The following is a 14,851-nucleotide window of genomic DNA, read 5'->3' as shown; positions in this document are numbered from 1 at the left end:
GAAGGAACTTATGGCATGAGAAGAAGAGAACTGATATTGCCTTACTTCACATAATAATGTGTTTAAAAAAGTTATCTTTTTTTATTATCAATTATCATGTTTATTAAATAATAGAATTTTATATACACACACATATAATTTAATGATATGTGCCTGTCTGTATTTTGACCTGCATTCTGACAGCAAGTTCTGAACTGATATATATATTAAATTATCAGGAAAAGTTTTCCACTTATTCCCCTAATTTTGGACTTTAATCTTGGAAATTTACAGGAAAATGAACAGAGAATCTTAATTCTTCTTGCCTCTTTCAATTCTCCTTCTCTTCCATCACTCATTCCCTCTGTGTTTTTTTTCTTCCCTGCCTTTTAACTCCCTCCCTTCCTTACTCCATCTCTTTTTTTCTTTCAGTGGGAATAATCCCCCCTACAGGAGACTTCAAAGAGCAGGCCAGGCAGGGACAGGCTTAATTACCCGCCTGCCTTAAAACTGATGCCAAATCAAAACTTGCTCTGGTCAATCTCTGTCCTGCATTGGCAGGACTAATTGTGGCCTTGAATTCTATTTTGGGGAGTTAAAAAAAAAGGAAAAAGTCACAATTTAATCAAAACAAGAAATATGTGGGCGGCACATCACACATCATCATGGACTTTATATAGATCTGGAGGTCTTGCCTGATTGATGTGAATTTTGGAGCTATTTCAGAGTACAACATAGTCATTTTTTATAGCAGTGTTTGCTTTTGTGCTAAATAACACATCAGCAATAACACGGGCTGTGCATGGCATGCTATATCGAGGGTGTTTTATTTGGCCAGTCCAGAAAGTACTTCTATACTTTTTCCATGTTTTTAATCTTACACGGGCTAATCTGGCCCTTTTTTTAAGCGAGTGAAGTTTTAAACCTCTCCGGGATGTGCCGCGAGGTTTCCATGGCTGGCCAAGGGAAAGCATTACGTCGGGGTATTTAACACCATGGAGAGTTGGATACGAGGGGGCTTAATGATGCCGTAGCAGTCGGGATGAGTGCTAATTCACCGCCCAGGGCCCACGACGGATGGGGCACCTGCAGAGCCTGCCATCAGTCAGCTTACCCACCCTAGACAGGTCCCGGGAGGGGCTCCATATCCCTCCGACTCATGGAGCTCTGCCACTCTCCACAAAATGGCCTCATAAGGACAGACGAGTGCGTGAGATAGTTTGCATCTTTTAGTTTTTCTTTTCATTATGACTAAATGCAGTCTCACTTGTCAGCCTCTGAAAACTGTTTGCAACTTAAAACACATCATAAGAATTTTAAACACAAACAAACATGTTTATGTGCACGAAAAGGTCTTGCGTTCCCTTAAGATTTGCCGCACGATAAGAACATGCCCGGAAGCCAATTATGTTTAGATTGCAGTTAGTGTTATAGCATCATGTGTCTTGCTTTAATCTGTATGTGATGTAGCTGAACGTAATGTGACATCACAAAACATTTATCTGTGTGGCCCCACCCACTCGTGTTTTCATGTCAGTTAGATATAAAAAGTTATCATTAATAACAAATATAAACATTAAGAAGAATCATGAAATGTGAAAGAAAGAGTAAACAGCAGTAAACATTTTTTTTTTTTTTATTCAAGACCTGCATACCAAAGTTGCCTCAGTCCAAACAAGGGGCATCAGCATCTAATGCTTGGAAGAAATACGGGAGGAAAAAAAACTAAAATATACACAGAAGGACGGCCTTCAAAAACAACTAGTAACACAAGTGAACATAATTGTCAGTTTGAGATGAACGTACTGTATAAATGAGTGGACAAACAGTTGTACAGACCTCTCTGACCTCCATGAAGTACCAGATCTTTTTAAAGATGCAGACACCAGAAGCTAATACATTCTGGGAAAGGGTTTGAAAGTATACATGGTGGGTCAGGTTGATTGATTCGTGTCTGCATGAATGTGGTCAGTTTTAGTAGCCCTAGATGACTTTAATTGTAGCTTTTGCTTGGAGGCAAATAGCTTTGATGTGAATTGCACACAACTGAAGAGAAGATCATATACAGCAAGGTTTGGCTCGGCTATCCTGTAACCTACACATTTAAAAGTCACTGTTTTGATTATTTTAGACATATTATGAGCGAGCCTGTTTCCTGTGTGTGTGTGTGTGTGTGTGTGTGTGTGAAGAGGGTCGGAGACTGAGAGAGACAGACAGAGAGAGAAAGACCTTCCAAACTTTCCAGACCTTTATCTTTACTTACTGATCAGAAAATTATGACACAATAATGACTTGAACAGGTATAACATCTTGTATTTGTGCTCTATTCTTCTCATGCTAAAAGACCTGAACTTTACAGGCCCCAGAAATCAGGTATAACACCCCACAATTCAGAGGACAGTCGGGGGCTTTGTTTAAAAAAAGACAGACTGTTGCCAGTGCTAGTCTGAACACACAAATAAAAATAAAAAATGGGAAAAAAAAGGATCAAGAAAGAGAGAGAAACAAAATTAAGTCTGGGCAAGCATATAAAATTATTTACAACCAAGATAAGAGTGAACAAAACATTTACTGTTGTATCTGTAGCTACAGTAAAAGGTCAGACAACCTCTTTAACTCATCTGTACATTTTAATTTCAATTTTCACAATTGTATCCTGCCAAATGTGTGTACATATACAGTATTTATATATATATATATACACACACACACACACACACATAAACACATCATAGTGCCTACACATGTATTTCATTCCAGCCATTAAGAAAATCCATTACCGAAGAAGAAACCAGAAACGTACACATGACAGGAACCTCAGTATTTTTCCTGTGATCATCTTTCCATACATAAATGTTGCTGGCCCCATTGCAGTTCTCTTTTAATCAATTTCATCTTTATTTTCTTACACCCAAGGCAGCAAAATTACTAAAACTCAAGACTTTTACAATTACAGTGACAAAACATTTTAAAGACCCACAATTTAAATTGGACTGGAAAATCAAATTTCGTAAAAAAAAAAAAAAAAAAAAAGACATAAAGAAATAATAATTGGGAAAAAAAAATATTTTACTTCCTTTTTTTTGTTTGTTTTTTTTTTTTTTTGTAAAATGCCCAGGCATTCTCCAATATTACAAATACTGGTATACTTTTACAGTAAACAAGAGAAATGTCATATATATATATATATATATATATATATTTAAATCCCGTCACCAAAAACCAATATACACACGCCACTATGGCATTCAGAGAAACTTTATAAGCAAACTTGAAAAAAAGAAAAGAAACATTTTTGTTTGTTTAAAACACACATACACAGAAATATCATTTTTACCCTTGTACTTGTTTCAATACTGTAAACGTATTTTAAGACAGAGTGCACTACTTTTTTGTTTTATTTTCTTTTTTTTACTTTTTTTTACTTTTTTTCTTTTTTTTTTACATTTCTGTAGTTCCTGATTTTTGTCCAGTCTCTTCCTTGACTATTTGTAGCAAAAGAATCATCCATTATTTTCAAGGGACGCAGTCTTGTCATGAAGTGAAACATTTTACATATACATATTTATATATATTTGTCTTTTGTGTGTGTTTTTGTGCAGTTATATGTACATATGCATACATATATATACACACATAGACACACATTAGTATTGTGCTGGCTACTTTTCATTTTAGTTCAACTTAGTTCTTTAAGTGACCTATGTATCTGTTTTTATCATTATTCTTCTAGAAGCAGATTAAAACCACATGGACTTAAAATAATATCATAATTCTTTTTTTTTTTTTCTTTGCTTCACAAAAGTGTTGCATTTGTCTTATAAGACAATAAATAGGAAGATCAGTATTCAAGGCACACTCTTGTCAAATTGAATGGCAGTACAAAAACTGTCCAAATAAATTAATTTTATTTTTATAGTGCCAGCATTGTGAAAGCCAAGCCTATCAACACTGGCACTTCAATCTCAGATGCTCCCTCTATAAAGGCCCAATAAATTTTTATTTTAACATAATTTCTTGCTCAGAAGCCGTTTTCGCTATTGTTTTCAAATATGTAAATAAAAATAATAAAGTGCGGGTCAACTGCGAAGAGCTGCGTACATGTATGTTTACTTTTATTTCTCTCTCTCTTTCTATTTCATTAGTTCGCATTGCTCTTTTTAAAACCACGATATTCCCTCGCTTCAATCGTTTGCGTTGGTTAGGGCATCTTGTCGAAAGAAGGCTGTTTAACTGCCAATAAATCAGTTGGATAGAAGAGAAAAGAAAAGGGAAAATTCAGCTCTGCATTCTGTAAGCGTGTTGCTACTTCTGAGAATGCGTTCAACTACACATCACAGGAAGTCCTGAATGAGAAGAAAGAAAGAAAAAAATTGTCTTACTGTTTTAGCAAACGCTACACAGGTCATGACATACACTCTTTACTGTGCAATTGACTAATCTGCATACCTGCTGATGGCTCTGACACACGGGACATGACCAGATTAACCAGATAAATCAATATCATACACGTTTTATAACTATAATCAGATTAACTTTATTTAACTAACAGTATAAATTTGTTTCTCAAAATGATTGATAAATATGTATATGTACAAAAATGCATAGGGCTGTTTCAAGTGATTTAAGAGACATTGTAATAGAATGACAACATTGCTGAAAGTATAATTGAATTCATTCTAATCTAATCTGGTTAAACTGGTGATTCCGTCTAGAACCTCAGAACCTAATACCCAAAAATTAAACAACAGAACTAAACACAAAATAACAATGTTTAGATTTAAATGTCAGTCAACGGAAACAGAACAGTGATGCTGCCTTGCTTTGACTAATGTGCTTTTAGGTTTAATAACCCGAATTGGACTATAAAGATCCTTCTCTCTCTTTCTCTTCCTGTGTGTGTGTGTTTAAATCACTCTGCTAGTGTACGAAAACTGCTTCATCCTCTGGCCTAGACGTCTGTTCCTTTAACTAAAAAACGATGTAGTATGACAAGCCACTTTTACGGGAAAGATGGAGTTGATTCATGACATTTAAGGGTTGTTGGCAGTATAATATGAAGTGTGGAGACAAGGCGAGGGTTGTGAATGAGCTGAACCAGAGGACTGGACTGCTTTATCAGAGAAGACGGTTGAGATCAGATAGCAGACTTGGCAGAAGTAGCTATGCAGCTCACCCTGAGTTGTTTTAAAGCCATCTTCATTCTACTACTATTGTGCTGTTCAGCAAAATCAAATGGGTTTGATTAAGTGCAGTGTCTATGGAAAGGGTGCTGGCGATTAAAACTGACTATTGAGACCTACAACACAATCCATACTATGACTAGCGTTGTCTGGGTTGGTACTAGGTACCGATAAGCAGCTGCCTTCACTTTTGTCCGTCTTTATAGTCTCCTCTCCTTGATTTCGAGTAGACGGATGTCTTCAGCCCCACAGTTCTCTTTAGATTTACTATTAGAACTGATATTCAGTGCTACATTCCCAATTAGATTGACATGCTTAAAATCAGTTCGTGCTACAAGGTCTAAGGATTGTTGTCCGCTCATTTCGTAAGTATGAATAAAAAACAAAAAAGGAAAACAAAAAGAAAGACTAAGCTTTCTCAATTCAACTTTCAAAATATGAAGATAGAATGCGGCTTCTCTTCAAGAAATTACATGTGTATCTTAAATAATCTACATTGTAAGCAGCGGCCTAGGGATCTCACAAACGATACTCTGTTTTGCTAAAAACAAACAAACAAAAATCTCAGGATGTCTTATGGTTTAAACAAAATCTCAGCATTTGAAAAAAAAAATCATAAGATAATCAAATAAAAAAATATGAAATTAAAATGAACCTGCACATGCCAAAACATAAAAAAATCCAATAAATACAGAAATTATTGCACAGTTAAAGGCTCCATTTAAAATATTGTCTAATGTATCAACTCATATATAGGCGGTTTATGGCGGCTCCAAATTAATTTCCCCCTTTTTTTTCTTTAATGTCTTTATCATTCTCAGATGGCAGTTTCTTAGGACAAAACTAACTCAAACCATTAACTTGAAAAAAAAAAGAAAAAAAGAAAGAAAAAAACAACAACAAACAAACGGGAAAAAAAACTGAGTATCCAGCTACCCCTTTTATAATCAAGGAATTGTGAGGCAAAATAGGAAATCTGGCTTAGCTTCTCTCTGCTTGTTCAATTTTGACCTCATTCGTCATCAAATGTTCCCCATGCCACTTTTTCATGTGTTTCTCGAGCGTGCTGTAGACGCTGAAGGGCATTTGGCAAATGTCACAGCGGTACACTTCCTTACCGAGCTGGCCGTGTGTCTTCATGTGGCGGGTGAGCTTGCTGCTCTGGGCGCAGGCGTAGTTGCAAAGCTCACACTTGTAGGGCCTCTCGCCTGTGTGGCTGCGTCTGTGCACTGTCAGATTGCTACAGTTCTTGAACACCTTCCCACAGTACTCACAGGTGTCACTCCTCCGGCTTTCTTTTGAGCTGGGCCGGCCTGGTCCCGGACCCCCACCCAAGTGTGGGGTGCTGCCTCCGCTAGCGGTACCACTGCGACCGGAGAGGCCCCCGTCCAGCAGGTCCCCTGGTGGCGTGGAGAAACGCAGGCTGCCGTTCTCGGAAGAGTGCTCTGAGGAGGTGGCGAATGGAGATTGTCTGGAATCGGTGAAGCCAAGAAAGGGATCTTTGATGAAGTGGCGGGATGCTGCATAGCCCACTAGCCACTGGGAGTAGACGTTTTCAGATGGGATTAGGGGGGCTGGGGGTATGTCTAAATCCTTTTCGATTTTGATCCTCTTGTTAGAAGAGTTGGAGAGGCTGGGGCTGGTGATGGGAGTGGGCTTACGGGGAAACAGTCCTGAGAAAGAGTCACCCGAGCCACAGTTCCTTCCGTTCACAGTTGCCCGCTCCACTTGGTCTATTTCCCCTGTTACTGAATCGTGGTTACCTGCATCCCTCTGCCCTTCTGACATCCTTTTGGAGAACGGAAGCCTTTTCCGATTGTCGACTATTAAGTTATTGTACTGCTGGATGGAGCTGATCCCTACATTTTCCACCATCTTCCCCAAGGAGAGGTTCTTCTCATCTGAAGGTGGCTTTGAGCCATTTTCCCTATTCCGACTGAACTCCGAGTCCATGCTGAAGTTTGACTCAGGCCTACTTTCATTTTCTAGTTCCTCCTCTTCTTCCTCTTCCTCTTCTTCTTCATTTTCAGGGCCCATGCCCTCACCTCTAAAATCACTGTCTCTGTTCTTCATACCCTCCCCAGTGACGTCACTAGTGCCTGGCTCGGGTGAACTGGTAGTGGAGAGGCCATCATCAGAACGCCCTGTCATGGAGCCAGACTTGTGCATGTGGGTCTTCATGTGTCGTTTCAGTTTGCTAGCCTGAGAACAGGCATGATCACACAGTTGGCACTTGTAGGGTTTTTCGCCTGTGTGGCTTCGCCGATGAACCACCAGATTACTCTGAAACTTGAAGGTCTTACCACAGAATTCACAGGACTTTGACTTGCCCTGTGTCTGCGGTGGGGTGGTGCTGTTAGGGGGCATGGGAGGTAGTGGAGGGGTGCTCAGAAAGGGCGACTTCGGGCTGGGCTGGAAGGGGTTGGGATTGAGGAGGCGATGCATAGGGTTGGCACGGCTTGGTGAAAGCGGTGGAGTGGAGTTGTTGTTTCCTGCGAGCTCTCTGAGTCGGCGGGAGAAATCCATGGACTGGGCCTCCATGGCCATGGGTGTCATGCGCATCACTCTCTCAAAGGCACTGGGATGCTGGGAGATTAAACCCATTTCCTCTGCGCTAAGGCGTTCTAGGCGATGGGGATCTAAGTGATGACGAGGAGGGGGGCTGACAAAAGGAGGCGTATTAGGGAGGCGGTTTTCCACAAAGCCAGGTGGGGGCTCTCTGAGTAGGGGCCCAGTCATCCGTAGGAGGTGGAAGGGGTTGTTGTCCCCTAAAAAGTTGGTTAACGGGGACTGTGGTATGGATTCAGCACCAATGGGGGGAGGAATAGTGATCCGTGGGGTCAGGGAGGTATTCGAGTGGTTGGTCTCCAAGTAGATGCGGATCCCATGTGTGTTCTGAGCGTGTTGCAGAAGGAACCAGGCGTTGGTAAAGGGCTGTTTGCACGTCGTGCATATGTAACTTGAAGGTTCATCTCTACCTGCAACCAAGCAGAAAACAACAAAGATCTTTATTTATCTTTGAGTTTAAAACCTCTGCAGGTCATTTCCTCAACATATGTGTCATAATGCTAGAAATATAGTCCTGTTAAATAACCCACTAAAACTAGATCTGACTCAATGAAGAATGAAACGTAGGGTCAAGCATGATTACATGTTACAAAGAAAAAACTCTGAGGTATCTGACACTTTGGGCTATGGCCATTTTCGTGCACCCATCAGGCTGACACATGAACAGGGCAATACTTAACAGAGCTGTGACAAGTGCATTGCCATACTGCTCCACAAAGGGTTGGAGCTGTGGGGACATTACAGTCCCCATTTTTCAACTTTAATCTTCGCTTTTACAAACGACTGACTCATTTTAGAAGCATAATGTCAGGCAAGAACACTCTAAACTGGGAAACCCTCCAAGCACTGAGACTGTCCTAGGATGCTAGAGTAATATGGCACCAAATTGGAGAAGTACAACTTAAACTGTGATTTAGGGGACTCTCATCACTATCAAACAAATAAACTTAAGTTGTCCCCTCAAAGAAACAAATAAAAAATGAGCGAGGAGGATGTGGGGGAAAGGGGAGCACACATCAAGATAAATGGTTTCAAATAAAGAGTGAAAACACTGCCTGTGATTTAAGAGGCTGAGAGGAAAAAAGCACACTGGTGAGAGTGTTAAAGTCTGTGGCATTTAAAACTGCTCAAGGGTATTATTTACTGTTCCATTAAGAATTTCTCAAGATTGTTTTTCTTACTTCCTCTCACGTTTTTATCTTATTCTATGGTTACACTTCCTGGAAAACCCCCTCCCCCCTTAATGACATCACAGTGAAACACTTATACTCTGAAAGCAAGTTTGATTACAAAGAAAAAATGGCTCACTAGTGAATTAATTTCCCTGATAACAATTTTATTCCATATTCCACAGTTTTAATCATATAATTAAATACCAGCAAGTGAGCGTGTGAAGTTTGCATACACTCTGGGTTCAGGTAAAGTGTGAAAAGCATCAGTTCTCGGATCAGAGGATATGTTAAAAAGTGGCTCCTATGCTTGGTTTGGCTCTGGAGCTTTAACTATACATGACTAATTGATGCTACAACTTCCCTGTTACACAGGTTCCACCATGCAAAGGGGACTCATTACCATGGCAGCACAAACAAGCCATGTGTACTGAGTATACAGTGAAAAAGTATGCTAAACAATCTCTGCTATACTCCAGGGGCACTGGTGTAAAAAAAAAAAAAAAAGATCTACAAAGTCGAAATGGTAATTGTGCACTAGGAAATGAGTTTCATTTATTCATTAAATGAAAGCTTGCTGTTTTGACCTAATGCAGCAATTTAGGACACGCAGAAAAACATATGCTGCCATAATTGTTTGGGTATTTGATTTCTGGCTGTGCTTTGTGTACCTTTATGAGTGTTTTCATGTATATGTATGTGTGCGAGAGCGAGCGACTGCGGAGAGAACAATGGGGCGGCAGTCACACACAGGGCTCGGAGGAGCTGGGACTAGGAAGCCCTATGGGTGTCTATTTCAATCATGGCCATTGTGAAGGATCAAAAAGAGCAGAGAGAATGAATGGTTAGTATCTGTTCTAGCATTCCTTTACATGCTGCCGAAGAGCAATGCTAAACAGGGGAGTGTGTTTTCATCTGAAAGAAACAGAGACAAGGGATTATATACAGCAATAGCCTGAAGCTTCATCTTATTGGTATACTGAGATGCAATATTTCATCAAGGAATTTGAATAGTAAGCATACAAAAATGTAAATCAGTAAAAAATGAGTAGTGCCATGTGCATATTAAAGTTTCAAAAGGGCCACATTAACATTTTTAAAAAAAAGCATTTTTTTCCACAGGTATCATAGCATCCTTTTGTACTTAGAGAAATATCATTATCAATAGTTTACCCTTCATGTCCTGTTTGGGGTCTGACCCTATGCCATCTAAACTTGTATTTAGAATTTATATATCAGGTTGATTCTTAATGACATTTCCTAATCTTATAAAATCTGATTATAAGGTGAAAATATCCTTTAAACATCCTCAAGGGAAAATCATCAATTAAAATAAAAAAATATATAGTGTAAAAAATCTTATGCTGACATAAGTTTCAGATTGGTGTAAACACTAAGAAATACACTCCAACCACTGCTTTAATGCTTGCTTAAAATTTTTTGCCATGGTCAAATTTACCAGAAACATTTTACTTTATTTGATATCAGTCACAATTCTAAAAGGTGAATATTTGCTACAACAGATAAGTTAAATCTGAAATAATGTTTGCCTATATCTTATAATAATTTACAAAAAAAAAAAAAAATTATATTGTAAATGAGGATAATATTACATTTCAAAATTCCTTTTTAAGATTACAAGTGAAACCTCATACATAAAGCAGAAACATTAATTCTCAACAGAACAGGAGGGTTAAAACTAAAAGCTTCTGTCAGATGATGTGTTAGCTGATATGTATGACACATAGAAAGAAATGTTCAATCAATGCCCTTTTATATGAAAAAATCCTTTAAAGATGAAACATTCACAGGCACTTAAACGCATTGTAAAGGTTTACGGAGGAAAAAATAATAATTCCCTACTATATGTTATTATGTGGCTGATGTGCATTCAGAAGAACATCTGTTTACCTCTTCCCTTGTCCTGTAAAGCCTTTGGGCTTTATCATACATGCTGCGCATGGCACAAGTGTTTTTGCTAGTTTCAGCCCGACGCAGTTCACATTTTCCCATCTTGGACAGCATTGTTTTAGCAAATGCATTTGTGCCCATTTGTGTGCCCACGGGCATGCTGGTCTAAAAAAAGAAGTGTGCTCAGGCACATTGTTGGCGCATTGCTGTTTTGAAGAACTGAAAACAGCATGCGCCATAGACCAACTCCAAACCTGTTCTAAACTTTGGCGCAATTATTTTCTTTGTTATTTAAAGAGTACGCTAGTGATGCACGCCCATAGGTGAGTGCACAGCTCGCGTATACTTTGCTTATTACACATAGAAGGGACGCAGCAGCACACAAACAATAAAAAAAAAAATTAAAAGTTAGATTTCGCCATAAAAATAGCAAATCCATCCGCAAGTGCAACTTTTAAAGGGGATGAGAGATGAGACTCTGGTTGGTTTATTGCATGTTATGTCCAAAAACAGACATTACTCATTAAGAGAATAGGGACAAGCCGTTTAGACCATGTGCCCGGGCACACCAACCGTTTTCCCGTTGTTAAACTAGCAAAAGTGGATTTAGACATGCCCTAAGTGCACCTGCGTGGTGAGCTTTAGACCATGTGCTTGATCATTAAAATAGGGCCCTTTGACTTAATTACAGTGGACAGAGCGTAAGCTCCACACACAATGGCAATCTTTTTCCCCCCAGCCTCTCAAGGCCTACATATATACATACACACATAAAAACACACACACACAATCCTCCAACCTCCTCTTGTTGTTTTATGGCAGATGCTTTCAAAGACTAATGCTCCATGTAAAGGAGGCCTAGAAAACAAGTAGCGTCTGTGTTTACCAGGCACTGTCCTTTTCCACTGTGTGTGTGTGTGTGTGTGTGTGTGTGTGTGTGTGTGTGTGTGTGTGTGTGTGTGTGAGAGAGAAAGAGAGAGAGCGAGCGAGCGAGAGAAAGAGAGAGAGAGAGAGAGAGAGAGAGCGAACCTTTCTCTATGCTAACTATCAGGGCGTAAAACACGGGCTACTGTACTAGCTGATCCTCTCACAGACAAACAGAAGTCATCAGGGGGCCGAATGTTCATTTCTGCCCCACAATTAAGACGAATCAATGGCTGCTGCCTGAAATGGTATTTGTGGCCGTGCTGAAGGGACTCGGGCGTGAGTTTATTGAGAAGTGTTCAGTGCCTGCACTCCCGAGGGGATTGGAGTCCGACGCAGATGGCAAATAAAGTATGCAGCCCGAGGCGAGAGCACATTATGCTAATTCTAATGTCAGCTGTACTTTAATATACAGCTCTATTTAATCACCCTATTATTTCACATTTCCATATGAAAAAAGGAAGAGAGAGAGGCAGAGGGGGGAGAAAGAGCGGGAAAGAAAACCTGCATCACTTCTCTTGCTACTAACACTACGAGTGTGCTCAGGTTTAGGTGGATGTATCCCTGGATTTTGTGTCGGCATGGGGCGCTGTAGCTGTTCACTATCAGGTTCTTGTATCAAAACATGTTTGCACACATTTACACCTAAAATAACCATAATGAATCATTGAAACCAAATATCAGAAAACACATTTATACAGGTAATATTCTATAAAATAACACATAAATAATAAATGCAATAATAATAATAAAAATAACTAATGGTACAGTGTTATCTTTATAAACATGCACCTAAAACACACATTAATGAATACATAGAATATAGAATATAAGACTATATAAAATGGAATCCACAAAATGTAACAATCAGAATGTGATTTTATTGGACAGTGAGTGAGTCAGGCTTTGTTAGGATATAGAATTTTTTTGAATTGATTATATTTTTAAATATTATTAATATTTGTAATATTTAATTTTAATATGGCCTGTAATTTACATACACACATACACAATTATAAAGCTAAAATTTACTAAAAAATAATATATTCAGAATAGCATAATCAAAACTAAGATCATAGTAATTATAATAGGATTTATTAAAAAAATAAAGTCATCAGGATTTTGTTTTAATGCATGTATAGATATGTACACATTTAACTTTGCAAATACAACAAAAAGCATGAAGCTAAATTATGACAAATATACAAGACTTGACCTTTAATACAGACTTCCACACAGACACATTTAGTAATTTTTTTTTTTTTTTTTTGCATTGTTGCAGTGCATTCTAGCAATTCCGATTTCTCTGATTTGGAAATGAAAGGGCCGAATAGCAGCCTGCCCATTCTGCTGATAAGTTTGGAGTGATTAGTTTCTCATGCTGAGCACTGGCTGATTCTATTTTCAATTAGATATTCCCAACGAGGCCCAGCTGCCGGGCGGGAGAGAAGAATGAGGACGTTATTGTGTGAAAGTGTGTGTCATCGGCAGTATCAGTCGTGCATGCAGACCCCAATTCAATTAAAGAGAAATTATCACTAATAACAATCGTGGCTCTTCACACACACCGACTTGAACAGCATGCAAATGCCGGGCTTTAAGACACATCAACTGAAAAATAAAAAGATGACAGTTAATAGGTTTCGGCGTCGCACTGTGGTACAATGATCCACTTTAGCTTTCATCCGGAAAATGAAAAAATAAATACATGAGGAATAAAAATTATTCAACATGCATTGTACATTTCATAGTCCGTGTCACAAATTTACTGTGACAATTATTTTGTGGTAGTTGACAAGGCCAACGTTTGAGCATAAATTACACCTGAAGATGTGCTTAGTGAATTATTTGGCTTTTGTTGTTTGCACCTTCAATGAGATTAAAAATAAACCATAAAATCATAATATCATTTTTTTTTTTAAGAGGCCAAAAAAAGGATTTTCGTTTGATTTGGCATATATTGTAACATATATTATTTGCTTAGAAAGCATAGGGTGAATGTGTGTCTGTGTGTGTGTGTGTGTGTTAGTGAACAAGACACAACCAGATTGTCTTGCGAGGACAAAGGAGCAAAAATCTCCAGGAATTTTAGATTTTTGACACAATAAAAGCGGTTATAAATTGACAGGAATGGGGGAGGAAAGGGATATAGCATCTTTTAATGAGGTGCTCATTTGCTGATAGTGGTTTTCACTATAGGGACTTCATTTAGGCTGTCATTAAGTTATTATCTAGCATAAAGAATTTTGCCATCCTGTAAGTAGCATGTTGGGTCTGGAAGCTTTTCTCTCTCTATTAGTGGAAGCGTGCCGCGCTGGCCTGGATGGCTGCCTGTGTTTTGTTTGGCTGTGGTTCACACACAGCTTTGGCAGGGGGCTTCTTGGATGGCTTACAGAGGAAAGAGGGAAAAGCGCGCGCAAGAAAGAAAGGAAGAGCGAGAAACTAGCTCACTCGTGCACGGTAGCTTTTCTGAGCCCACGAGGGAGTCCGGTGTCCCATTTTCGGCATTTACAGTTACGCCATCCAAATTTCCAACAGAAACAACTGTCATAGTACAGTAAAGACAGATCCAGAGAGAGTCATGCTGCTGACCGAGACGCCTTTGAGACATAAGTGCTTTATCATGGCGGTCTTGAAATGTTTTGCAGCTTAAAACAAAAATAAAAAATTTCTGCTGAAAAGTGAAAAAATACTGTAATTGTTAAAAAGAACAGGTTAAGGGTACTTGTGTAGAAGCACTGTGATGTGCTAAATTTGACAGCTTGGTATTATGGGTCATATTTCTAAGCGAGTAACACTGAAATCACATCCTAGACTAAAGTGTTCCTTCATTTTCCATACATTTACAAAAAAAAGTTATGTACATCCGACGGATTCTCCAAAGCTTAAAGGAAAACACCACAGTTTTTCCATATTCAACTATGTTCTTCACTCAATTTAGATGAGTATATACATAACTCTCCCGTCTCAGTGTGTGCACTCAATCACTGTAGCGAGCAGTGCAACTATGCTAGCGTTTAGCTTAGCACCATTCATTCAAATCACTTAGGATCCAAACAGGGATGAATTTAGAAGCCACCAAACACTTCCATGTTTTCCCTATTTAAAGATGGTTAT

The 14,851-nt window shown here is 38.9% G+C and overlaps 1 protein-coding gene across 2 annotated transcripts in view; it reads right to left on the bottom strand.

The window, feature by feature from the left end:
- Nucleotides 1–2,590: 2,590 nt before the first annotated feature.
- bcl11ba (BCL11 transcription factor B a) overlaps nucleotides 2,591–14,851 on the bottom strand; it is a 60,046-nt gene continuing 47,785 nt past the window's right edge. The window contains exons 3-4 of one of the 2 annotated variants that reach the window (XM_059520121.1): nucleotides 6,281–8,140; nucleotides 2,591–4,325 (exon numbers count right to left, since the gene is read on the bottom strand). In XM_059520121.1, coding sequence (XP_059376104.1) covers nucleotides 4,303–4,325; nucleotides 6,281–8,140 — 1,883 coding nt within the window. In that variant the 3' untranslated portion in view covers nucleotides 2,591–4,302. Of the gene's footprint in view, nucleotides 8,141–14,851 lie in introns of both variants that reach the window. The other variant, XM_059520120.1, reaches the window with a different exon arrangement.

Source organism: Carassius carassius, chromosome 32 (assembly GCF_963082965.1).
Source record: "Carassius carassius chromosome 32, fCarCar2.1, whole genome shotgun sequence".
NCBI classification, from domain to species: Eukaryota; Metazoa; Chordata; class Actinopteri; order Cypriniformes; family Cyprinidae; genus Carassius; species Carassius carassius.
The sequence above is the reverse complement of the archived record's forward strand: the minus strand, read 5'-3'. Positions and strand labels throughout refer to the sequence as shown.